The following is a 25,668-nucleotide window of genomic DNA, read 5'->3' as shown; positions in this document are numbered from 1 at the left end:
CCTCACTCTGTCTTCCAAACTCTCATACTTCTAAATGGACCCTTTCATAGTTTTTTTTTTTTGTGTGTTATTATGATTAGAAACCTACTTATGCTTCTGACTTGTGCTCTGTGTCATTACCTTGAGGAAAAAAGATTGTTTTGTAAGAGACAGCCTTCAATTTCAAAGACATTTGCAATCTGGGTTAATCTGGAGGTTTTCTGATAGACCTGCTGTCTGATTCCTTGATTATGTCTGGACTTGGGGCATTATGGGAATAGAATGACATTGTATCCATTTGTTCTGGTTCTTTTGCTCTGTGGGGTTCAGTCATTCTCTGGGCCTGAACACTGCATGAGGTCTCACAGGAGAGATGTTAGGCAATACACAAAACACACACAGATCAGTCTTCCTGTTTTACCAGTATGAGGATATCACATAAGTAGAAGTGTGAGTGTGTGTGTTTGTGTGTATTTGTATGTGTAAAGAGAGAGAGAGAGAGAGAGAGAGAGAGAGAGAGAGAGAGAGTACTTACCTCTCTCAAAGCTGAATATTGTGCTGGTTTGACCCAAGGACCAATTAAAACTCTATCAGCAGAAAGCCCACTACTGGGAAAAAGGGAGCATCTTGATTTTAAGCCAACTGTCAGTGAGTGACCTGAATATATGACCAAACAGATCATATGACCAACCAGACATAGTGAGGAATATAGGACAACACAAGCAACGAACACACTCCTCTAAAAATACAAACACATCTGAAGGGTACAGAGGCTTCAGCTGAATGTACAACATGAATCAAACACATGATGGAGAGATTCTGTCCAAATATTGATCTGTGGCCATGGAATACTGACCACTGAAGTAATTTTGATAGGATCTGATTTCATTTTTAGCAACTGAAACTCTCTTTTTATCATACCAAACAGAGAGAGCCCTATAAATATGGGATTCTAATCTCTGATCTCTGAAGATAAGAGATTAGAAGCTGCACTCAGCAATTTTACTTTGCCTTGAGAAAGTCACATGACAGTTTGCAGTACTATATGCAAAGAATGACTCAATTTTCCGTGTTCAGTAAAAGGACATGTTCATATAGTGTTTATATGGTTGTTTCATCATTCGTGTTTCACGTCTGATCCAATACATATATTTTAGTACAAGGTCAATGATTGCGGTTTTAAATCTGCTGCAAACTTATGGGGTAAAGTCTAAAAAACTCAACCCTTTTTTTTCTCTGCGCTGCCCTGAATGTACTTGGTGAGTGTGTGTGCGTCCAGCATCAATCATCCCAAACTCCACCTGTCAGGACTCAGCTCTCTCCTGTCCCTCCCAGCCCCAATTTGAGTTTGAGAAAATAACCTCCTGTCAAATCCACAAGAAACCAGTCGCCCATACATAAGGTAGTGACTGGAGGGTCAGTAGGTCAGTGATGTATCCCAGTGGACAGAAGGACAGAACATCTTGGTCTAGAGAACAGAGTCAGGTCTGATCTGCCAAGAAGAAGAGATCATCATCAAAGATATCAAAAATGGTTTGTTAATATACTAAAACTAAGCACTCAGGGGAAAGATCTCTTCCTCCAGCTAAGTCCTAAGTCTCCCAAGTATTCTTTCACAGCTCTTGGAGCCAGAACACACACACACACACACAGTCAGCATGGTAACAAGCCCCTGCCTGCCCTCTCCATGAAGGTTCAGTTTTAAAATAACTCTTTATCACATCCATTTAACACTGGCCATTCCCCTCTCTCTGTCTCTGTCTCTTTTTCTCTGTTTCTCTCTTTCTCTGTCTCTCTCACTCTCCCTCTCTCTCTCCCTCCCTCTCTCACTCTCTCTCTCTCTCTCTCTCTCTCTCTCTCTCTCTCTCTCTCTCCCTCTCTCTCTTTCTCTCTCTCTCTTTTTTTGTGAAATTACTTGATGTATGAGGACATTGTGTTCTGGCTGAAAAACACAGACATGTGCTGGACAAATTAAAGCACCGAAAATATCTCGCATTTTTAGCCATTTGAATGATAGTTTTTTTTTCCATCTGAAAGAACCATTTTCGGTAAACAAATAATAGACAGGTATACAGAAAAACTGAACTATGATGAAGGAGAAAACACAATGCACCAGGGACATGAGAAATGAAGCCCCATTTGCATCCCATCCCTCATTCTGAAAAGCCTGGGGTGACCAGGGCCTTGTTTTTCTTGCCTCTTTCATAATTTGAACAGTTTATCTTTCTTAAATTAGTTCAGTCCTGTTCCAACTCCTTTTTTAGTCTTCTCTGTCATAAGCTACTTTCAAACCGTGTGTGTGTGTGTATGTCTCGCAGTTTAATCCACCGTAAATTCTATTTCTAGCTCTATCTAAAAAAAAAAAAAAAAAAAACGTAGTTCTATTTTAGAAACATCTTTCATTCTTGTATCCTCTCTGCTATCTTTCTCAAACCTTGATCTTTCTCCTAACACTCTATCTGTCCCTTTCAACTGTACTCAGCTCAACATTTTATCCTTCATTTCATGTCATTTGTTCTTGTTGCCATCATTCTCTCTCCTACTCTTTTTCATGCCTTTTTTTTCATGGTCTCTCTCAGAGATCTCCTTGATAGCTTGTCCATGTCTCCCCTTTGCTAAAATAGAACCCCCCCCCCCCCCCCCCCCCGGCCCTCTCCGTCAGGCAGACAGTCCTCTCTGAACACACAACAGCACTCTGTTTGAACTATAATAATCTCCCTAACACCCAAACATGGACAAAAAATGTACTTTTGCCACGTGGGAGAGAGAGAGATCTGTTACATGGCTGAAGCACAGAGATGAGAGATGTATTGAGAGTTGTACTGAAGACTTTTAGAGTGGGATTACTGATGGACATTACAATCAATCACCTCTTTATTACACGGGTCCGGTTTTCAGAATACACAACTGGTGATTATGTAACTTCAACACGTTAATATCTTCCGCATCTCGGTCTGTATTCATCTTACACAAAACAGAGAGAGAGAGAGAGAGAGAGAGAGAGAGAGAGAGAGAGAGAAAGAGAGGGAGGGAGCTTTTTTGCAGTTCTTTGAGTTGTAGTATGAGAGAGGGAGTTGTCTCAGTTGAACTGGTGGATTGAAACTCTTCACTGCTTTTGATGCTCTTGCCTAAATTTATTATGTAATTGTATGTCTTGTCACATGTAGTTAGACCTCTTTAGAAGAATGCTCTGAACGCTCATCTTCATGCTCTCTCATATGCACGTGAATTAAGTAGAGTCCCTGTCCTTAATTCACAGTCATAATGGTTGACTGAAACAGTTCTTTCGCAGAAGAAGACCTTTTCTGTTGAAAAGAAATCGCATTTTTAGTCAAGTCATTCAGGGTTTTGACTTGACACGGCACAAACCGTAACAGCAATTTAGATTATTTCATGTGAGGGGTTTGTCACATCGTAGCCCATTTTTTACCCAAACTCTCCTGAACACTGAACGTTTAACTCCATCAGGTGGTGCTGTTGTTAAGCTCAACGTGATGCCGGTTTAGTTAGTGGACGATGAGCGCAAGAGCCTATCTGTGTGGAAATATGTAAATGCCACGGCATGTGTGTGAGTGAGTGTGTGGGTGAGAGACAGCGGTACTATGTTATTTCTCGGCGTCTGTCGTGTGGGAGCAGTGGATCTACCGTAGCTGACTGGCTTTGCCCCTATTTGTGGGTACGATGTACGGGGATGGAGAGGGTACAGTTTGGGACCGTGTCGGGCGCCCTCGGCGGGACTGCATGTGTTACCTGGGACCTCCAACAACTTTGATGCCCATGTAAGAATTTTGAAAACAGTTACTTTATTAGAAAAACTGATGTAGCTTATCGTAAATACATCTGAATGTAACGTAGGCCACCCTGTCTTATTGTACAACTTCAAGTGATTACATGCAATGCTTTGTAATACTATAAACCACGACATGAACAGCCTATAATCTATTAACCGTTTGTCATTGCTAACCATATTACTGATATGGTTAGTTAGATGAACAGGCTAAATCATGCGTCACAGATTTGTAAATTCCTTCTCAAATCGAAAGGTAAGATCTTCTTGAAAATAAAACAGTAAAGGACATTAAGTTTTAAGAAGTAATAACGAGAAATTGTCCTTGTTTAATCAGTGTCTTTATCTAAGGGAGATATCGTTCGGTTTGTCCCCACAACGGCTGCAGCATGCGCAGGTATCTTGTAGTCACCAGAAGGCTCATCCTGTTTCTGGGTGTCCAAAATGGACGAGTGGGCAGTTGTATTTAAAGTTACTGAACGGTTTAGGAATAGAATATGCTATATAAACTAAATTTATGCTTTTTTAAAGACATAATTCATCGGGCATACGTCACAAATGAACCCACTTGTGCAGTATATTTCAGGGAAAATAAAACAAAATGAAATAAAATAAAATAAACATACACGAAAAGTTAAACATGTTTTTGCAAATTATAATCAAACGTACTCTCTATGAGTGAACAGAAGAGTTTTTAGGAGGGCTGCGGGGGTTATCCAAGTTCAAAATGATGCGTAATTGCCTCAGTACCGTTTAGGCGTAACTGATTTGTGAACGCCTCCCGGTGGTCGCGGGCGGCAGCAAAATAAACTGATTTTACAGTGACAAAACAATACAAGAATCGATTTAGTCTGCACAGACGGTTACGGAAATCCGATACACCGTCTTTACATTTCAGTGGAGCAAAGAGTAGCAGGGTTGGTGTCATCGCCAGAGGTATTAGTGAAGCACACAGGCACCAGTGGGCTGGGGGAGAGGGGTCTGTATGGGATGTCTGTCAAATAGAATTTGCCCTGGCCTTTTCAGCACATATTTAATCAATTGATCCATTTGGGACAAACCCCTGGTAATCTATCAACTCTCCCTGTCTAATGGGAGTTGTACAGTTATGTACAGTAAGCCAGTCAGTGCTGTGCTGTGCTGTGCTGTAGTCACTTTCGTTTAACATCTCTTACTCTCTCTCTGTCTGCCTCCTTCGAGCGCATTGCCAGTGAAAGATGCACATTTCCCCCTGCACTGTTACATGCGCTGCCAGGGGTGCGCGTGTGTAAGCTTAACTTGCACTGAAAAAGATCAGCCATTGCCGTAGAAGATCTACTACAGTAGAGGAGCCGTTGAGTGCTTTAGAGAGAACTGTACATGTGTGTGTGTGTGTGTGTTTTTTAAAAAACTTCGAGTTCTGCCCCTTACGCGCGCAATAAAACATCACCCCTGTTATGAAAGGGTCCCTTTGGCTTGCCACGCGGCCACACCTGGCGTTGAAGCCGTTTAACAACACAACAGTCATTCCCTTCATTTCTCCCTCCAGCGGTATGCGGAAATCGCCCGATGTGAGTCCTAGACGGCTGTCAGATATCAGCCCTCAACTTAGACAACTGAAGTACCTGGTGGTGGACGAATCCATCAAAGAGGACTTGAAGTCGTCACGGTCGGTGGAGGACATCAATAGCGCATCAATCGAAGAGAGGATCCTGAGAATCACTGGTTATTATGGTTACCAACCATGGAATGCAGTCTACAACAGTAAGAAATGCGACTAGTTTACATTTTAATCACCGTATTGCTGTCTTTTGCTTGTCCTTTTAGAATTACTGAATCCCAAATAGCAAAATGGGAAGTTCTGATGGACTACAAGATATCCCCTGAGATTTAGGGTTGTCACTGACAGTGTTTGGATATATTGAGTGGTTAAGTTGCATGAGAGTATTGAGCTAGTCTGCTAAAGGAGTCTGATTTCTCTGATTTGCTAACTGTCTGTCATTCATAGACTGAACCGGAAAGAGGCCATGATGCAGAGCCCATGTTCCCTTCTCTGTTGAATAAGTCTTGAAAAAGTGGTTAAAATGTTTGTTGACATTGGTGTTCTTTGCTAAAAATAGGAACTGAAAGGTGTATTGTTTGGATAAACTAAATAAATCCTTTTTAATATGCATACTGGCATAGATCAAGCAGGTATTTGATTAGCTTTAAAAAACCCACGTAGTGGGCATCTTGCTAGCTTTAAGAGCAGACTGTGTTTGCATGGTATTATTTTCTTGCTTTTGGGAGATCTCCTTCTCCCTGATTTTGTTTACACATGCTTTGTGAAGCTTCTCTCTTGAGATAAAGGGACTGTAGCAGTGTGTGGGATCCATTGTGTATATGCCTGGTGGGTTTATATTCTGCCTCAGTGCTGCAGGCCACTGAGAGACAGACTGACACTACAATACAGAGAATAGATTGTGTGTGTCTGTGTCTGTGTGCGTGCGTGCGTGTGTGTTTTTTCCTCCAAGTGGACAAGCATTTAATCTCTAATTTACTTATGGAAACAACTATGACTAAATGCTTCAGTGCATCATCAAACAGTTTTATAACAGTTCTGAAAGGCAAGCAAATATGAAAGGCATTGCGGTCATTATGTGAAATATATATCAAAATATAGTAAATACATATATATGTTTCACTGCACTGTGAGGAGGGGCAAATTGGAATCCATGTTCTATGCTCTTATCTGTCTTGTTTTGCATCTTTAAGTACCAGTGTCATGATCATTTTCATTGTGATTGTTTAAGGCTGCAGCGGGTATGAAATAAGGCCAGTGATTGGTTGAGTGCTGAGGGGTTTAGTAAACACAGGACTGAGCACTGGAGAATAATACTGAGCAGACAAGGCCAACTGTGGCCCCTTCACCAAGAAAGAGATTGACAATCATGATCATATATATACACAGAGAAGGAGAGAGAGAGAGATAGAGAGAGAGAAAGAGAGAGAGAGAGTGAAAGTGAGAGAGAAAGTGAAAGTGAGAGAGAGAGAGAGAGAGAATGAGAGAGAGAGAGAGAGAGAGAGAGCGCTTCTTCCCTTTTCCCTCCCTTTGAGGCATAGTATAAGAGAGAGGGTTGTCTCAGTCACCCTGGTGGATTAAACTCTTCACTGCTTTTACTCCTCTTGCCATAATTCATTATATATCCTGTCACATACAGTAAAACATTTTTAGAAGGATGTTCAGAGTTCTCATTTTCAGGCTCTCTCATATGCATGAAGCCAGAGTTTCCCCACAAGCCCCAGAGTCTTAAATACACACTTTTATTTATTTATCTATTTTTTTTCTCAAAACACACGGTTCAGCGGTGTTTAAAGGCACGCAAGCCATTGCTTCTTCTCGGCAGACATGGTAAGCATCATGAGCCTTTGTGTTAAACCGCGGGAAGACTGTCAGCTATGTCCTGACCCTCTGACGAATGTTTGCTCGCAGGACAGTGGAAAGAGTCTGTTCCATGTCAGCACCTCTAGCGTGGTTTTGGAGCATCCCATCCCATTCTTTGTCAGCCCTCCCTTTTCCCGTTTGTATAAACAGGCTCCAGCCTCACTGCATTTTACAGAGATTGGTTCAAACAGTGACTCTCCAGTGACTCTCCCTGCCGTCGAATGACGTCCTTACATTTCCTTACTGCAATCTATTTTTGGAAGATAGGCCTTATAAGGTATTGAAATGCATGCAATGTACTGGACACAGATGTGGGTTTCTCAGAATGTGGTAAGAAATCCATTTAATGAGATTACTTTATCGTCATGTTACACATATTTAAACACTGGATGATAATGCCCCTGTGAAAAGCAGTTACTTAATGTTTAATAGTGACAAATACAGACTGTTTTTATGACACAGAGAGTGCACGATCTTGTTTTTCACCAGCGGACATGGCATTCGATGAGCTTCCATCCAGCTCAGTCAACTAGAGCCCCACATACACAGAGACCAGGCAGAGTCTCAAGGAGGAGAGGAGGACCTGTCATATGATTATACAGTTGCACACAAATACACACACACGCACACACACACACACACACACACACACACACACACACACACACAAACACAAAATAGCATGGAATAACACAGGAACATCCATTTCACTTTATTTTATATTATGCTGTTGTAAGTGGTTGAGAGACAGAGAAACTTACTGTCCATAAGAACAGCGAAACTCTCGACGCTTCCCTGGTGACAACTTTACAGAAGTGATGCTTGATCAGGACCGAGTGCCTGCCAACATCATGCATATTTAAGAGCGCTGCAGCATGTATATGATGCAGCTTTGGATTGGGGAAAAACACAAGTATGCCCATGGGCCGTTCACCACCGCAACATGAATATTTCATATCAGTGGATATTCTGACGAGAACAATACAGTCAACAGCATTGACTTTATATCCGTTGGGATAGTGGAAGCTTGGAGCAGGAATACTGACTTTGATTTGATCTGATGATGTGTTTATTTAATAAATAGCAAATAGCCATGGTTCAGTTGATCAGAGAGCTTGGGTTGTTACCTGACTTGCCTTTGAAATGTGGAAGAGTGGATCTCCACTCAGTCCACTAAAGTTCTTCAGTCCACTCTTCAAACTTAAACCTCAGAGAGGTGGCAGAAAATCTTTACCCAGTGAGACAATGGAATATCGAAAGAAAGAGAAAGAAAGAAAGGAGAGAGAGAGAGAGAGAGAGACAGTACTTACCTCTCTCAAAGCTGAATATTGTGCTGGTTTGACTCAAGGACCAATTAAATACTGTTATGTTCTAATTGAATGACCAGTTCTGTGTTCATGTGTCTAATGAAACAAGTTTCACTCCCTCTCACTGATCTGCCCTTCTTCTTACCAGACCTTTAAAACTGCACATTAAAACAAAAGGGCATTGTTATTGTCACTGGCATAAATGTTTCCCTCAGGCTTGACCAAAATAAATCTTTTCAATAGAACGATTCATTTCATGGTAGGCTACTCACAGAGGGTAGGTTACCCGGTGTGTGTTCCAGTTTCTTTCAGTTAGTCTGGGTCAGAGAAGAGAAATGTCCATTGAAAATGTAGTTTGCCACCTATTGACTGAAGAAGAGGTTTATTCAGTGCACAAGAGTCCTTTTCATGTTAGGTAAGATGAGGTAAATTAATTATTTAGGGCACCATATATTACCACACACCTGTCTCTGATTTATCTGTCCTTCCACCAGGTAAGTGGATCTGTAGCGGGTCTGTGTGAATATTATCTTTTCTCCATATATCACCTCTCCCTCCTTTTTTTCTGTTTTCTTTCATGGCAGAGGGATAATGTTGGCTACAGATTCCAAACAGATCAATGATGTGAAATTCCAGAGGGATATTACTTGTTACATCAAAGCTCTCTCTCTCTCTCTCTCTCTCTCTCTCTCTCTCTCTCTCTTTCTCTGTCAACACCTGTCTAATGAATTGGTGAGGCCACTTAAGGGTGGGAAGGGTAGACTTTTATCCCTGTGTAAAACTGTGTAAAAGAGGAGTTGTATATGAGAAGAGAAGGTTGCATAGTTCATTTTTATTTTATGGAATCTGTTGTAGCTATAGCGTCACTTGTGACCGTTTTAATGTTGGACTTTGGACAGAATCCTGTTTCCAGCTGTTTTGGCCATCAGAGAGATAAAGGGAAAGCCATGAAACTGTACACAGTCTCATTTTAAAAGACACAAGGTCTCTCCCTACCTCTCTCGCCTTGGCCCCCCCTCTCTGTCTCTCTCTCTCTGTCTCTCCCAAGTTCTCAGGTTTATCAGACGACTGCAGCTGTTTCTCCTCCTCCTCTGTGCTCACTCTTCCCTGTAATAGAAATACAGCCACTTTAAGACGAGGCATCTCATCACTCTTCACTCAGCCAATCTCTGTTTCCTTCACCTTTCCCTTCTTTCCCTTCTTCTCTAGATCTATTTAAGTCATTACAAGTTCTGGATGGGTGCTCTGTAATTAACCTCAGAGCTGTCAGCCTTTTATCTGCTATCAGGATGGAGAGAGAGAGAGTGAGAGAGAGGAAAGACTGCAGGTATAGATCATAGAGTCTGCCTTAACCGTGGATGGGATGAAAAATTGAATGAAAAATAAGATAAGTGATCAAAAGCATTTGTCTGGTCACAATTCATAGCTTGCTTCCAGTTCATATTCTATGTGCTACAGTTCTCCAATCTGAGAAATATATTTCAGGTCTGTTTTATGGTATTTCAATACTGTTTAATGGTAAATCCACCAACAGACACACACACACACACACACACACATACACACACACACACACACACACGCACGCACACACACACACAAATACATACAACTGCTGCACAGATGATCCTGACAGTCCCAGTTTGTAGTTCCTCAGCACCTGAGCTATTCACTCTACTCAGCTGAAGAGCACTAGAGCTTCAATGTGAATACCAATGTCCAGCTTTGCCACATTTCTTCCTGTCCGCCTGCAGTGAACCAACCATCACAGCCAAACCATACTGCTACTGTAGTTCGCACAAGGACTGCCAGTACTGTTCATTTCAGTACCGAGTTCCTGATCTATACAGAAGGTTAGAGACACACAACAAATGTATGTTTACTCGATTTCTCCTACAACATCTTTGAAATTGAAGTAACTAGTTCCCCTCTGTGCTCTGTTAACTGAATAATTGATTCATGTGCTGTGTTAAATGGTTGAGTTTGCCCTTTTTTTAAAAAAAAAAAAAATCAAAGGATTCTTGGTTTTTTGAGGAGCAAACTATAAGACGAAAACAGAACCGCAACCTCAAACTCATAAAAGGCAAAGCTTTTGATGTTTTCTTAATGCAAACAAATTGTGTTTCTTTGAAATGATAAAGAGGAAATTACTGTGAGGAGAGGCAGATGGGGAAAAAATGTTTGTAACAACAAACATTAGAGTCAATACAGACAATATTTTTGAAGACTAGGCTTTTATCAGATGTTCCACAAGTGCTGTAGCATTTTATGATCACAAATCAAAAATATTTAGAATATTTCAGTCATATAAATTACAGCCCATGTAGTTTTGAACATTTTTTTTTATGTATTTCAGAGGACAATGAATGTTAACACTGCATTACTCCATTGCTCTTCATCCATCTCTTGTTTACTTATAAGAAACATAAAGAGCTACCTTTGAGTCGATCCACCTATTTTTTGGGAGTGTACGGGAAATTCTCAGAGGAGCTTTTGACACAATGGTTTCTGTAAAAGGTGCATAAGGTATATCTGTGGGTTTGCTTGTATAACCGAACATTAGGTGTTGATTGTGATTTTAAAGACCTGCATTTCCTGATAGTGCTTCCGTCCAAGTTTTTCATTGTGTATATATGAAAAACATGAACCATGCTAACTGTTTAACGCCCAGTAATGATACATGGGGAAAATGCCCCAGATAAGATGACATTCTAGAGTTATAAATAATAGAGCAATGTCTGGAAGGAATAGTTCATAACTACATAGACTCAGAATATCTGCCTTTGAGGGCACATTTGTTGCTCTTTATTAATACTTGTAATGCACAGACTCATTAAAGTGTGAAAAATCTCTGTAGTCCTTCATTCCAAGCCAGAAGGACCAACTTTGATAAAATGTGCTTTTTTTTCAATTGACAAAACACGAAACTCATCAGGATGTGCTAATACAGTTAGTAGCAGCTGCATACATTATTTATTTAATATGCTTTGCACTGTGAATCTTTTAGAGAGCCATTTTGGCTCTAAAATTCATGTTTTTGAAAAGCAAGTAGACAAAAAAAAAAAAAGTTTAAGATACATCATGTAACTCACTCAGTCCTCTTAGTTCTTTCCGTTTTAGTCCAAATCAACTGCTTTACTCATCTTTCATTTTTAGCGTGTGAGTCAAGCTCCATTTCATCCAGAAGGTTCTTTAAACCAAGTGTGAGAGCCATATGGGAGACAAGTTACAGGGCTGAAAATTCTGTCGTGTGGAAACAGAGCAAGTCATTTCAATATGGACATGAACAGACTTTCTATTCGGTCAGTACTCAGTTCAAATCACCATCACGAATATACATTTTTTTTTTGCATTTGCATTTGTCCGAAATCTCATCACTAGGAATTTTTTAGCAACCGCTGGTTTGTTCTGATGTGCATTAGTAGGCGACAGTGGGACTGGTGTAAAAAAATGGATATGAGTATCTAATGAAGAAGATAAGAAAATTGTTTTTGATAATTCAGCCGTGCTAGTGCGATAAGCCTCGCGGATTTTTTTTACCCTCTGTAACTTTATTTGGGTGCTTGTTTTTATGTGCACCACACTGTTTTTCGATCTCCCCCTCGATCTTGATTTGTTGGATTCGTGCTGGTTGTTTTGATCAAAGCGTACGTCATCGATCTGCACCCAAGGTTCTCTCCTCACCTTAAAATGAGGTCAGTCCTCTCACGCCCCACCACCACCCTGTGTGACTGTGACCCTCCTCTTTCAATCATCATTATCTGCTTCAGCAGCAGATAAGAGAGCCAGGCCCAGGGTAACTCTCTCAGCGCTGCAAGCTCTGCAACTAAACTGATCTCAGCCAGTGTTTACCCTGGGAATAGTATGGATCTGACTGTTGTACCTGAGAAAATAAGAGACAAACAAAGTTTTCTTTGTAGAAACACAAAAGGCCAGATGAGGACTCTTTGCTATCCGCTTCTTTTATGGTTCTCTAAGACCGAGGAAAGGTGCTAGATGTAGGTTTATTGTGTCTGTCCCCATAAAATTGTTATTTTAAGACCTTTATGTTATGGAACAGCACAGATGTCCTACATACAATTCACCCTGCAAATGTTGGTGTAACAAGTCGCTTAGTCCCAGTCACTCAGCTGGGTTCAAGAGGAGAGATGGAAAACAATGGAATTGAAACCAGTATGAATGAGATTGTTTGAATATGTGTGTGTGTGTGCGCGTGTGTGAGTATGCCTGTGTGCATGTGTGTGTGCGTGTTTCAGGCATTAAGGCAGGGGGAGTGAATGTGAGGAGTCAACAGGGGGATCATGAGAGTACAGCAGCTTTAGAGTCTGCATGACTTTATTTGATTGCGATGTCTCATTCATGGCCATTTGGACAGTCAGACGCCATGCAGGGAAACTGATTATGTTTACTTAGGGTCCTACTACTAAATGAAACCCTGACTCACCCCAGTAACAAAGAAGGTTTTTCACTTTAGCCCAAATAGAAATATAAGCTGGGAGGCCCCTTTCCTGTCCATGTGGAAAATAGAAAATATGAGAAAATGCTTGTGTTATAATCATAGAAACGTGGTGTTGAGAGGAAGACAATTCATATTTTGTGAGATTTTCATAATAATGAACAGTTAACAGCAATCATGCACACGCGCACACATGCACACACACAATTACTTTTACAGTATCATAGCTGCAATGACTTTCCAATGTGAACGGTAAAAGTAACTGGTAGAGATAGAAATTTAGAATCACTCAAAAGCTGTCATTACGAGTGAAGCAGAATTAGTGAAATCAGAACTAACGCACTACAGAGAAGAAAGCGTGGTTTGAGGGTAAAATGGAAGGTTTGAAAGAGAGACCACCAAAGGAAATGCTCTCAATTTGTGACTCCCTCTCTCAACCTTCAGGCATTTGAAAAATTGAACACTGGTGGCTTTGAAATAGATAAATCTCCTCACTCTACAACATCCAATTGATTTTTTTCCCTGCCCCCTGAGAACAGGTTGACATTGATGTTCCAGTCAAAGTGACCAAATAATAATAAAAGAACAAAAAAACAGATGTGCTTTGTGTTTTTTTCTCTCTCTCAACTCTCAATGAGTCAGTAATGATTGCACGTTTGCAATGTTTTATCGCTTGACCAAAGAAGTTGAGATGATATCAGAGTAGTCAGACAGTGGGGTTCAGGTCAACCCATTAGTGATCATAGATGTATAGATTGTACTGCCCTTTCCCAGAAACCACAGGCTTTTGCTTTTTAAATCCATAATTTTGGACCTTTAATAGGACAAATGCTATGATTTGTTGTCAGATTCAAGAGATTCATTTGATTGTTTCAAATGTAAGAAACAAAGTACTCCTACTCAATAAATTTCCTTGAACGATTAACTGACAAAACTTCATGCCATAAAAGGTCAGACTTTGTGAGTGCTTGCGAAGAAATGCCATGAAGAAATGAAATACACGATGTCTACTGCAACACTTACGTCATCATATTTATCATTCACCAATGGGCTATTTTCCCAGACACCGATTAAGCCTAACCATAAATGAAATTTCACTGTTAAAGGCTATTCTCTACCAAGGATCCTTTTCAGTTCTGGACAACACATCATTTGTGTCCAGAAAGCATGCACTGGAGATTTGAGGAGAAATGAAATATTTAAACAGTGTGAAAGTAAAGCGAGATACTGGCATACTTTCAGGGGGATGCATTGCTGAGGCATCATTTCACAGTGTGATGTGTGGTGGATGAGTGAGCTTCAGAGACCAGGCCTCAACATCAGCAGAACTATCTCTGCAAGAGTAGGACACCATGATCTGTCTCTCTGTCTCTTTTCTTTCTTTCTTTTTTTGTATCTCGCTGTTGCTCTGGCAGGACAATCAAGAATGATTGCATCATTTGAAGCGCTTGATTGCTTCACTAGCTCAAAAGCCGTGACAAAGCGCAACCAACCATTTCAGTTTGCTAAAGTGTTTTCATAAACTTTTACTGAAAGGAGAGAGAATCTGAAAGTAGTATAATGAAAAGATACATCGTTTTAAGATGTTTCCAAGGCTACTTATCGTGTCTCTAGACTGTATGTCCCTTTATGGATCCCAAACCGTATTGGGAGATATAAAACATATACTTCACCATGAGAGACAATTTTACTGGCTTTCATGTCCAGTAGCTGCTCCGAAGCGAACAGCTCTTTACTCAGGATGGTTGATGTATTGAATTAAATTTGACACGAACATGAAAACAATACCATTTTGTTTTCCATGAAGGACAAGAACTCCTTGTTAAGAGTCAAACTGAAAATATTTTGTTCCATATTTGAAAAAATAAAAAAAAAGTTCAGAAGAATATCTTGTAAGCAAAAATGGCTTTTTCCATAGATTGGTTGTTTTCAAAGCTTGTCCTTTCAGCACATTGCTAAATGAACACAATGTTACAGGGACAGAAGACCTCTGTTCAGGGCGCTTAACCTCAGGATCTCCTTTTTGTTAGCAGATAAAATTCGCATCTTTTCTCTGGACAGCTTCCCAGACTTGACAAACTAATGGAGACATACACTAAAAGGGGGGTGATTGTTGTTAATTTGCCTCTAATGGTAATTTAGACTGATCTCTGGTCTCTAATTAAGTAGGATAGCGCTGATACACTGAGCTGTACTCTGGTCTCTGTCTGGCTGAGCAAGGGCCCCCAAAGTCATACTGTCAGTGTCCAAATAAAAGTGTCTGATCTGATGTTTGATCCCTCCCAGAATGAATTTTGTCTTAACAAAACTCTCATTTTCACCCTCAGGAATAGGCTATTTGTTTTAGCCTTTGAACGTGCTTGTCTTTCATCACTGATAACTTTGATCATAGCTTTTCCTTATGGTCTCAAGTGGATTACAAATCTGGTAATCAAAAGAAACATTTATGGGTGTTCTGTTTGTGCATAACATACAATACATTGTTAGCTTTTATCGTTTGCTTAAATGAAGACGCAAGCCTGGATTTGAAAGAATAATCAAATGATTATGAGCCAAGCCAAAGTCATATTCTTCTCCTTCAATTGTTCACAACCATATTATTTTCTTTTTTTATTAGAATCTTCTGAACTGCTCTGACATTTACTCAAGACAATGTGAAACATTTTTGCATGATTGGTCTTTGGAAGGCTTGGCAAAATGTCTGCTGATTTGCTTTGCAAAAACAGCAGTTAAAAAAAAAATCTTGACCTTGAATCTTCAACCCCCCTCAATTAAAAACTCAGCGAATGGTGTGATCATTAATTTTACTGAACAGGTGACATTTTGAAAGACACTGTAATGAGACCCCATACCCCAAGAAAAAGACAACAATTCAAACTCTACAAGCACTCTAGAGTCATATTAAATGGAGTAAAAGAATAACAGTGAACTTCAGAGAGATGATTGGATGACATCAATTGACGGGTCAGTATTACTGGTGTGGAGTAAGTCAGTCAGAACGGTTTGCCGTTTAAGACCCATCCACTCTGTTGTCAAAGTTAGTCGTGATCTCTCTCCAACATACGAGACCCACACACACAACAGCAGAGCACAATACCAAGCACAGCCATGCTGCTGAGGAAAACAGGCAATTAGGGAAGCTGCAGTGACAGATCCAAGCAGACAGCCAATGGGAGAATACAGAATGAGACTGGGTCGGCCAGTGGGCTCGGTACGCCACAGAAGCTCTAAACGCTTCAGGGAAAAATGGACACTTAGTTCTTTTTCACCCCCCTAAGGATCTGATTACTGTATTGTGAAGCTTTTCATGATCAAGAGTTAGACCCACCAAGCATTTACCATTACTCAGCCTCTTCCCAAGATCCCATCTCATCTCAAGGGAGGAGAATGAGGACTGAGATGACATAGCAAACTTTTCCTCTGGTAATATGACAGAGTGCTTTAATTTCAGGACAGAATCACTTTTGGCATTTTGGAAAGTCTGAAAGATTGGCTTTCTTGCCTGGCATAAAATGTCAGGCCAGTTACTGACTGTTGCTTAGCACCCAAATATAATACTCACAAAGTGGAAAAGTTACATTGATAAAATGACACATTGACTAGAGCTCAGGTAGTAAAAAACCCTTCAGATGAATAGTAAAATATGGAGAGATGAGGGGTCGTGTTGAAGACAGAGAAGCATAAGAATAAAAATGCTTGAAAGAATTCTTCATGAATAAGAGAGGGATATGAAGGTTTGAAAATGTATGAGGCTTTTGAAGTTTACTGCATTAATAAATCAACTTTTCATTCTTGTACCGGTATATTTGACAAAATGAGATGCTTTCCAGGTTGTTATAATTTAAGTGCTTCTGAAGGTAGGCTTACGGCATGAAAAGACTACACCAAATCAATCTTTTCCCCTATGAAATTGGAAAGATTGTGAGTATGAGCAGTTGTTACACAGCCTTGTTATCCTGTAGGTAAACTCATGCACTCACCAACGTGTAAAGACTTTTCTCAATTTGCTTCATTTTTCATACTTTCTATTTGAGTACGCCATCATTTTTGACTTGTCACTTTACCAGGACATAATTTTCTTGTGTTGATGGGCAGGTACAGCTTGGGTTGTGTGTGTGTGTGTGTGTTTGTGTTCATGGTTCATTATTGACATCCCACACCTGCCTCTCTTGCTTTGAAGGGGGGCCAAACACCTGCAGTGCTGGGGGACAGGAGACAGGCTGAAGCCTGATTAGAGACCAGCTTGATCAGGGTTGAAAGCATTCACTCTGGGTTGTACAATGCACTCTCGTTTCGGCATGATCAAAGACTTCAACAGGGAGGACTCATACTTGATGGAGTTTGAAAAATTACCACACAATAGGATTATCGCGCATCAGCTAGTCCATCTCTAACACACCATGTGAATAAAAGAATTAAGTATTATTTATTATTTTTCATCATTAAAACATAACCAGGCGTGACAGAGCTGTGGACATTTTGAACTCATCTGACATTGTCACATCAAACAGCACCTGAACAATATGTTGAAATAAGCTACTCAAACCTGAGGTTAAAAAAAAGATTTGTTTTTCATACGTTTTTTTCTGAAATAATCCCTCCTCAGAAACAAAAGGTCCACAGCACGGACATCACACAATATTCACAGGAAGTAAGGTTTACTGATAACAGTCAGACTTGGGTGATGATGGGGTTTATTTTCACATTTTTACAGTTTAAAACATGAACTAAGGCAATGATGATGATGATAATAATAATAATAATAATAATAATAATAATAATAATAATAGTAGCAGTAATAGTAATGGTCGTCATCGTCGTCGTCATTGTCATCATCATCGTTGTCATCGTCATCATCATCATCATCATCATCATCATAAAGAATTGTGGAGAGAGTGTATGATTGTAACAGTGTGAATCAGCGCTTGGTCTCCTAACTTTCATGACTTTCATGTCTAATGGCAATTTGTCAGACTCCTGTGGCTTTATTCTACTACTTATTTCCTCTGGCCCTCACTTCACCTGCAGTTTCTCTCTGACATTAATAGTTCCTCTGTACTGTCCAAAATGTGATTGTGACCGGAAAATGAGTCATTCTTCCCACTCGTGGGTCTCTAACTGTGTCTAGCAGGTAATTAGTGCTGCTTTCACTGAGCAAAATGAACCAAAGGTCTCTGAGGCTTTGATATATGTAATTTCAGCTCCACCAGAAAACAAACCTGTCGACCGAGTTCCCAAGTCGATTGCTGACTGAACCTTATCTTTTATCTGATTCTCTAATTAACTGAAGGCTATTGACGTGGCATTCAGTCTCAGAACTGATTTTCTTTTTTTTTTTAACTGAATTATATAATGTTTGCTTATCTTATACAAACAATATTTTCCAGTTTTTTGATTCCCAACAGACAAAGAATCAGGGACTAGAACTAATGCACAGCCTTTAAGCTCACAGAGTACAGACAAATTGATTGGACAGCGACAGTGATCTAATTGCAGCGATCAGAGGCACAGTGGCTGGCTGCGAATCTGCTCTGATTGAAAAAACATGGCTAGTCTAATGAATTAGACTGCCTCTGTTATCAGACTCAAGGATCGGGGTAATATGATAAACACAGATAGTAATAAGACCCGTTAGCCACGAACAAATGTCATGAAAGAGATGTTTCAGGGCAAGTGAAAGGACGGTCTGCGCTTAGTTTTCACACGTGGTGTATAATAAAACCTCTGTGTGTGGTGTGACACATGCAGAGATCCTAGCAGCATGACATAGATGGGTCCTAATGGAGGCGCTGGGCCGTGTGACACGCCTGCTGACACACGGGCCCACGTGCTGCGGTGTGGGAGCTCTCCGTATCATGCCGGGAGCCTTACTTTCAGTCACACACTCACTACTGCGTGGCATGTGGGAGTGCTGGGTGTCACTGGAAAATAAATCCAGAAAGGGGGGGGGGGGGTTGCAGAGGAGTGTGAGAGAGTATTACAGGTCTTCTCTAATGATGTCCCTAGGAGTGGAGGAGAGAAAGAGAGAGAGAGAGAGAGAGAAGGAGAAAGATAGAGAAAGAGAGAGAGAGAGAGAGAGAGAGAGAGAGAAGCAGTGGAAGAGTGAAATGAGAAAATGAGAAAGCAATATAGCTGAATGCCTCTGTTGTGTTCCAGTGTGTTGAGTGACTTGGGCCTGTCTGCTCATTAGCTCTCTCACGCTTCATATCTTTCTGTGCATTGCTCATTTTCCCTCTCTCTTTCTGTATGTCTGTCTTAGTCTGTATGTATGTGAGAAGAAGAGAAAAGAGGAGAGCGAGAGCAAGAGAGATAGAGAGGGAGACATGGAGTGTGACTATTTGACAGTGTGTGTGTGTGTGTGTGTGTGTGTGTGTGTGTGTATCTGTGTGTATCTGTGTGTATCTGTGTGTCTGTGTGTGTGTAGGTGAGGGGCTGAGGTCCAATATTATGCCCATACTCTTCACCCAGATAATGACATCACAGTGTCCCCCATCATTACCCTCAATAAACCCCTCTCTCGGTGCATCAAAACAACCTCACAGCCTGGCCACAATACATTTGAGTGTACTGTCTCTGGCCTGTTCTCTAAAATGAAGCCTCTCATTTTCTCCCTTTTCTTTCATCAGCTATTTACTGTGGTGAGCCAGTGTTAATAGTAACCCGCCGTGCACTGAGGGTCTCGGTAAATGGGTCCACAGTGCCCCCTACAGACAGAACTGATGTAAAATGCTCAGGCAGCAGGCAAGAGTGGGTGTAATTTTTTTTTTTTGACTCAGGAGGTGTGGGCTGATGGATGTCATGTAATGTGAGTCACAGTGAGATGTTTTGCTTTGTGATTACATTCTGTTTCATTATTATTTCATTCTTCTCGGTTTTTGTGGTACAATGCTAACAGAGATTCAACCCTCTGGAAGAGATATTATTAGGATTAAAACCCTGTTTATGACATGTTATATACAGCGATGATAAAATACATAACATTCTGCCTGCTTTTTTCAGGAAAGACAGTACATTTAAAGTTCAGTAATTGGATCTCATACATTTTTGATAAATATTTTGACATTTTTCCAGGCATCCACAAGGTGTCCTCCTTGTATTACATCAGTTTAACAGCACTAACACGTTGCAAGAAGTCAGTTGCCAAAGAAGCAGAGCACAAACAAATCATCAAGAAGAGAGAGAGAGAGAGAGTTATTTAAATTGCGACCTGGCAGAGAAGAGAGAGAGAGGGAAAATGGAAGAGAAAACAGATTAAATAGATAAAGGGTTGTGCTTAGGAAGAAAAGTAGTTTCAGTGGGACAATGCTGCAGATTTCACTGCGTAAAGTGATTCCCCATTTTTCTTTCCTCTTCTCCCTCACACAACTCCTTCTTCTCCAGCTGAGCAGAGGTCAGTTCTGAATTCTTAGGCCTTATGCTGAAGCCTTCAACATACTCATAACACAACTCAAAGATTAACTCTGACCTGGTCACTAAGACCTAATGCCTTCAACACGCTCATAACACGACCCGATGATTTAGTCTGACCTGGTCACTAAGGTCTAATGCTGGCCATCTCTGGGACAGCGGTTTCGTTACATATAACTGCAGATATTAAGTAAATGTAAAAAGAAAGAATGTAAAAAGAACATGAGACGGTTTCTCAGTTATTGCTGTTCTTTGACATGTACACACAACAGGAATGATTACGGCGTAAAGGAATCTTTGATTTCCTGCGGCATTTGTCATTTGTAAGTTTATGCAAATTAGCTGAAACGCCGCTGTAGGAAGAAATTTCCATGATTTGCAAAGCCATGGCGTACAGTGTGTGTGTGTGTGTGTGTGTGTGTGTGTGGCTCACAGACAGCTGTCTTTGTTCCACACAGTAGTTGCTGCAATGAGTGAGGTTGTGTTGAGTTATAACTGTTCTGTTGCTGTTGTTTAAATCAGCGATAGAAACACGTCTAATAAGGACAATCTCAGCTAAATATGCCTTAGAATATTAAGTGATTTGTAACAATTTGTATCACACTAAATAGATATGAGCATAATTTGCATTAATTTTTGGACCGTTATTTGGACTATTTTGGGATCATTATTTTTGAACTTATTATTTTATGAGAGACATAATGTCTGAATTAGAGGAAAGGAAGCACTAAGGGCATTGAATGAGTGATAAAATTTTAAAAAGCAACCATGTCTCCAGGTACATCAAAAGCCAAAAAGATCTTTTCTCTCAAACAGCCAGAACATAAACATAATGTTTTAATGTTATTTGCATAACTTGGAAGGAAAATGCTTATGCTAGTAAAGGCTGAGATCTGAACCAGCTGTTGAAACTTTATAAGGAATGTAAATGAATACTCTTACCGCAGGCTCAGTGGTCTTGCATTTATCAGTGGGAACAGTGAACCTCAGTACCATGGACAGCGTTATGAGCTGATTGGGTGACTGGTCCAGCAGGGAGGATATGCTTGATTGGCTTCTCATCCTTTTTTAAATAGCATCTCAGTGAAATGACTCATCTTCTGTGTGGATTTGTAGTGTTGATCTGTCATTCTGAACTGCTGACTTGTACCCTGGCTGTTGTGTGAGGGTCAAATACATTCCGATAGTAGCCATTCTATACGTACATGGGTACAAAATGACAATAATAGCAAGGCGAATGTGCCTTTGTCTCAAGGAGACAAGCATTGTCTTACTTTTCCACCCAGTGTGCCAACTGAGAAGCATCTGCCCTGAGGTCAAAGTATGGTTTCTTAACCGCACTGATTGCTATGATACGTTTTGAAAGACATTGCTCAAGATGAACAGTAGAGAGAGCAGCAAGTAGAGAGAGAGTGAGAGAGAGACAGAGAGATAGAGAGAGGGAGGTGAAAAAATTGTTTTCCCATGAGCCTTTGAAGCTATGGTGTCTGCGACAGCGCTTGCAGAGAACTTGTCTTTCCTGTTCTTGTTGGGGATGCCTCAGTGTCAGGTTTGGTTTTACCTGGGTCATGCCAAGGTTCTCACACAGCCGATCTTTCAATGTTCAGGCTAGTGCTTAGTGGTGTGCCCTCCTTTCTCCCAACCATATATCATTGTTACAGTGCTTAAGGCTAAAATAAAGGAATTTAGCTGAAACTCAACCTAATCTGATTCCATCAGCAGTGATGAAACTGCTCTATCCTGGAGCAGTCCGGAAACCTTAGATTTCCGTTGTGAGAAAAGAATGTTTTTTTTTAGCTCAGAGAAGTGATTTGCTAGTGAGATCACACCACGGCCTCAGTTTTGAAGAACACTTGAACAGGCAATGGCAGAAAATGGGTTCACAAAAATCTCTGTTCTCCAGACGTTAGGCCAGACTCACTAAAACCCTTCTGTTTAAAATGAGTGAGTCCACTGAGAAAACAGGCACCATTTTTTCCATGGGGATGTAGTAAATTAGTATGCACTGTTATAAACATATTAGAAACAGAGAGAGGTCATGCCTTTTATACTGTTAGAGGGAGATAAACACTGCAGTTACACATGCTAATCACTGTGCCTTGATCTTCACAGGCAGTTACAACAGGGAGGAAAGTGTGACACATGACTGACTGACTCTAATGTGACTGTGGGCTCACTTCAGTCTTTGGCCTGTAGTTTCTTCTCATATTTCACTGTATGTTACAAAAACAAAACATGATAACTGATGGTTTTACTGCTTACCTTGGTTTCTGTGGCTTTTCAATCGGTGATTATCGTAGGTAAGTAACATGTACATGTCATTTCTTTCTTTCTTTCTTTCTTTCTTTCTTTCTTTCTTTCTTTCTGTCTCTCTCTCTCTCTCCCATACACACACATTCTCTCTCTCTCTCTCTCTCTGTTTCTGTTTCTCCCTCTCTCTCACACAAACACACATTCTCTCTCTCTCTCTCTCTCTCTCTCTCTCTCTCTCTTTCTCCCTCCCTCTCTCTCCCTCTCTCTCTCTCTCTCTCTCTCTCTCTCTCTGACTGAATGGGAGCAGAGGTGCAAGCTGTCTTTTCTAAGCCAAGCCCATTAGGCCGGAGCCAGAATGCAGTATTTACAGACCGTTGTGATGAGAGATACCAAAACAGCATTATGGCAGCGGAGTGGTCAAAGTGAATGGCTTGGATAATTGCCTTTATTGCAGTCAGCTTCCATCTCAAACACCGGCAAAGCCCAACCCATAACAGTCTCACAGGATGAATCATTTCTCCTCAGCTGTGTCCTTGAAAAACACAGGCTTATATTTATGTATTGATTTTACATAAACAACAATGCATTAAAAGAGAAGACTGAAAAATTCCTCCAGGAATGTGATGGTTAGGTCATTATCATTCCATTAGCCGTTCAAAACTAAGCACGTGAAAAATCCATGTAGGAAACTAAATTAGGATTTCATTATACTTTTACAATCGAAGTTTGTTATGTCCACCACTAGAAAGGCAATATTTAGATAAATTTAATTCATTTAAAATCATTGTGATCTGATCAGTAAGAGAGCAAAAGAGTGAGCGTGTGAGTAGAGAAAGCATCTGCTGAAGAGGTTTTGGGGCTTGTTGCTGGTAATCAGCTCTGATTATGTGTTGAGTGTAAAGTGATCCACACTTGTAAGATGAAGCTGTTCTCAGGCCTCTAAAGAACTACAGTTCTCCTTGGGGTGCTGAGGTTATGGCTTTTTAAAGACCTCTGTGGTCCCACACTCCTCTGCAAGCTTTTTAAATTAACAGCTCACCTGACCAGGGGGCCCATGGGGAATTCAAGCCAGAAACAGAGCTCCATAAATGGGACAAAGGTAGGAGTAACAGCCCTGCTCCAAGGCCCCTGATGAGGGAAGTGCGCTCATCACGGGCCCCAGACGGGTATGAGTGTGGATTGTTCAAGGCCAAAGCTTCAATATAGAGCTGGTTAGAGGTCACACCAGTGAAAGTCCATGTATTTTCCAAGAGAATCTCACTTATTTAATAATGTACTCAGACCAAAGTAGCATCCTGGGATTAGATCATTCATTACTGCTTGGACTTAGTCTCACCCAAAGGCATTCTTTACAGAGAGCATGTGTATCAATACAATGCTTTTTAAGTGCATTTCTAAATAGTTAAGATCAAAGCGAATTTGTGTACATTCAGCTCATAATTAAAACATGTATCTGATAACTTTACTAGACTTAATGAGAGATCAGATCGTTACCCTCCGCAACATCCTTTTGTGCTCTTAAAGACAAGCATTGACCTAGAAAATGGTTCCCTCTCTTCATTTATTCAGCTTGACTAATCTTTTAAAGAAAACACCACCCCAGCATTGTTAGGAGGAGATCCCCCCGTGAATAAGAGGCAAGTCGATTTGTCTGTTTTCTTCCCCCATGTTTAAAACTTGGATTGTAAATGGAGGTGGAAATAAAAAGGGAGAGAGTAGGCTCAGTGTCACCCATCATATTAAAGCAGAATAAAGCAGCCAGGGGAAAATAATGCAAATACACACATATCCTCACAGGCTCCTTTACTGTGGCTTTATAGTGTGGGTGACATGTAGTCTGTGGAATTTTATGTATGTGTGTATCTGTGTGTGTGTGTGTGTGTGTATGCGGGTTTGATCCTCCTCCGTGTTCAGTGATATGACTCACATTCTGGGATCTTTCGTTTGTTCCTTCTCTCCCACCTGATTTTTTTCCTCCCCCTTTTCTATCACTCTCTCTTTCCATCAGTCACACTCTCTGCTCTCGCTGCACTCTGAGTAATATTTTTAATTACAAAATTTTGGCCAAAGTCATTCTCAGTGAACCGACATACATTAAAACTGACAGCAAAAGAACCCTTAAAGGCCTGATAGCCCTCAAACATCACACACACACACACACACACACACATATATATATACAGACATGCAGGCGGGCATGTGCACACACGACACACAGACACACAGACACACAGACACACACACACACACACACACACACACACACACACACACACACACACACACACACAGAGTTTTCTTATCAGAGGAATCTACTGAATTCTTCCTCCTCTCCTCTTCTGTCTTTATGGTAAATTATGGATGAGCTGTCGTGACCATGTGAGGTCTACCGCCCACTCAAACAGTGGAGTCTGCATCACAGCAGGCATCCCTCCCTCACACCGGCCAGCGGAGGAAACACAGAATTCCTCCCTATCAGAAAAACAGACTCATCTATAACGTCGAATATCTGTGCTGGCTGACAGCCACCATAAAACTACAGCACTCTGCAGAGACAAGAGAAGAATTCCAATGCTCTACAAATAGTTTTGTAGAAACTTTTTTTTCCATGTGCTGTGAGATCAAGTGAATATCTTATGAAAAATTTAGTTAAAATCCCATCCCTAAACGGCATAATGTGAATCATGTCTGTCATATCCATTATTTGTATATGAATTAGAGGGCATAAGCTTTATTTGGCAACCATGGTGTCTCCTCTCATCACGATGCTTTTGAGTTCAATTACTTCTGCTGTCCATCAGGTTTCAGGGGTTTGCTGCAGAAAGTAGGCGGAGGGAGAGAAGGATGAGGTGTGGTTTGTGAAGTCTGGACGGGTCATGGCCTATTTCTGTGAGACAACCCCTTTCCTGAATTCAGAAGATGACCCAAAGGCCTTTGACCTTCTAGCATCAACACAAGCTAATAGCGGTGCCAATCTGAATATCACATTTACTTGACCATATGCCTAATACATTTGTGCTTCTCAGCGGGAAGTGCTCATGTATTTGTGACATTTCATTCCATGGGTTTACAGCCA

General features: G+C 40.7%; 1 protein-coding gene across 1 annotated transcript in view; it reads left to right on the top strand.

Moving 5' to 3' along the window:
* Positions 1 to 3,660: 3,660 nt before the first annotated feature.
* slc35f3b (solute carrier family 35 member F3b) overlaps positions 3,661 to 25,668 on the top strand; it is a 41,212-nt gene continuing 19,204 nt past the window's right edge. Inside the window, exons 1-2 of the mRNA XM_030772672.1 lie at positions 3,661 to 3,758; positions 5,295 to 5,509. Of these exons, the coding sequence (XP_030628532.1) occupies positions 3,661 to 3,758; positions 5,295 to 5,509 (313 nt within the window). The remainder of the gene's footprint in view (positions 3,759 to 5,294; positions 5,510 to 25,668) is intronic.

Source organism: Chanos chanos, chromosome 4 (genome assembly GCF_902362185.1).
Source record: "Chanos chanos chromosome 4, fChaCha1.1, whole genome shotgun sequence".
Lineage (NCBI taxonomy): Eukaryota > Metazoa > Chordata > Actinopteri > Gonorynchiformes > Chanidae > Chanos > Chanos chanos.
The sequence above is the reverse complement of the archived record's forward strand: the minus strand, read 5'-3'. Positions and strand labels throughout refer to the sequence as shown.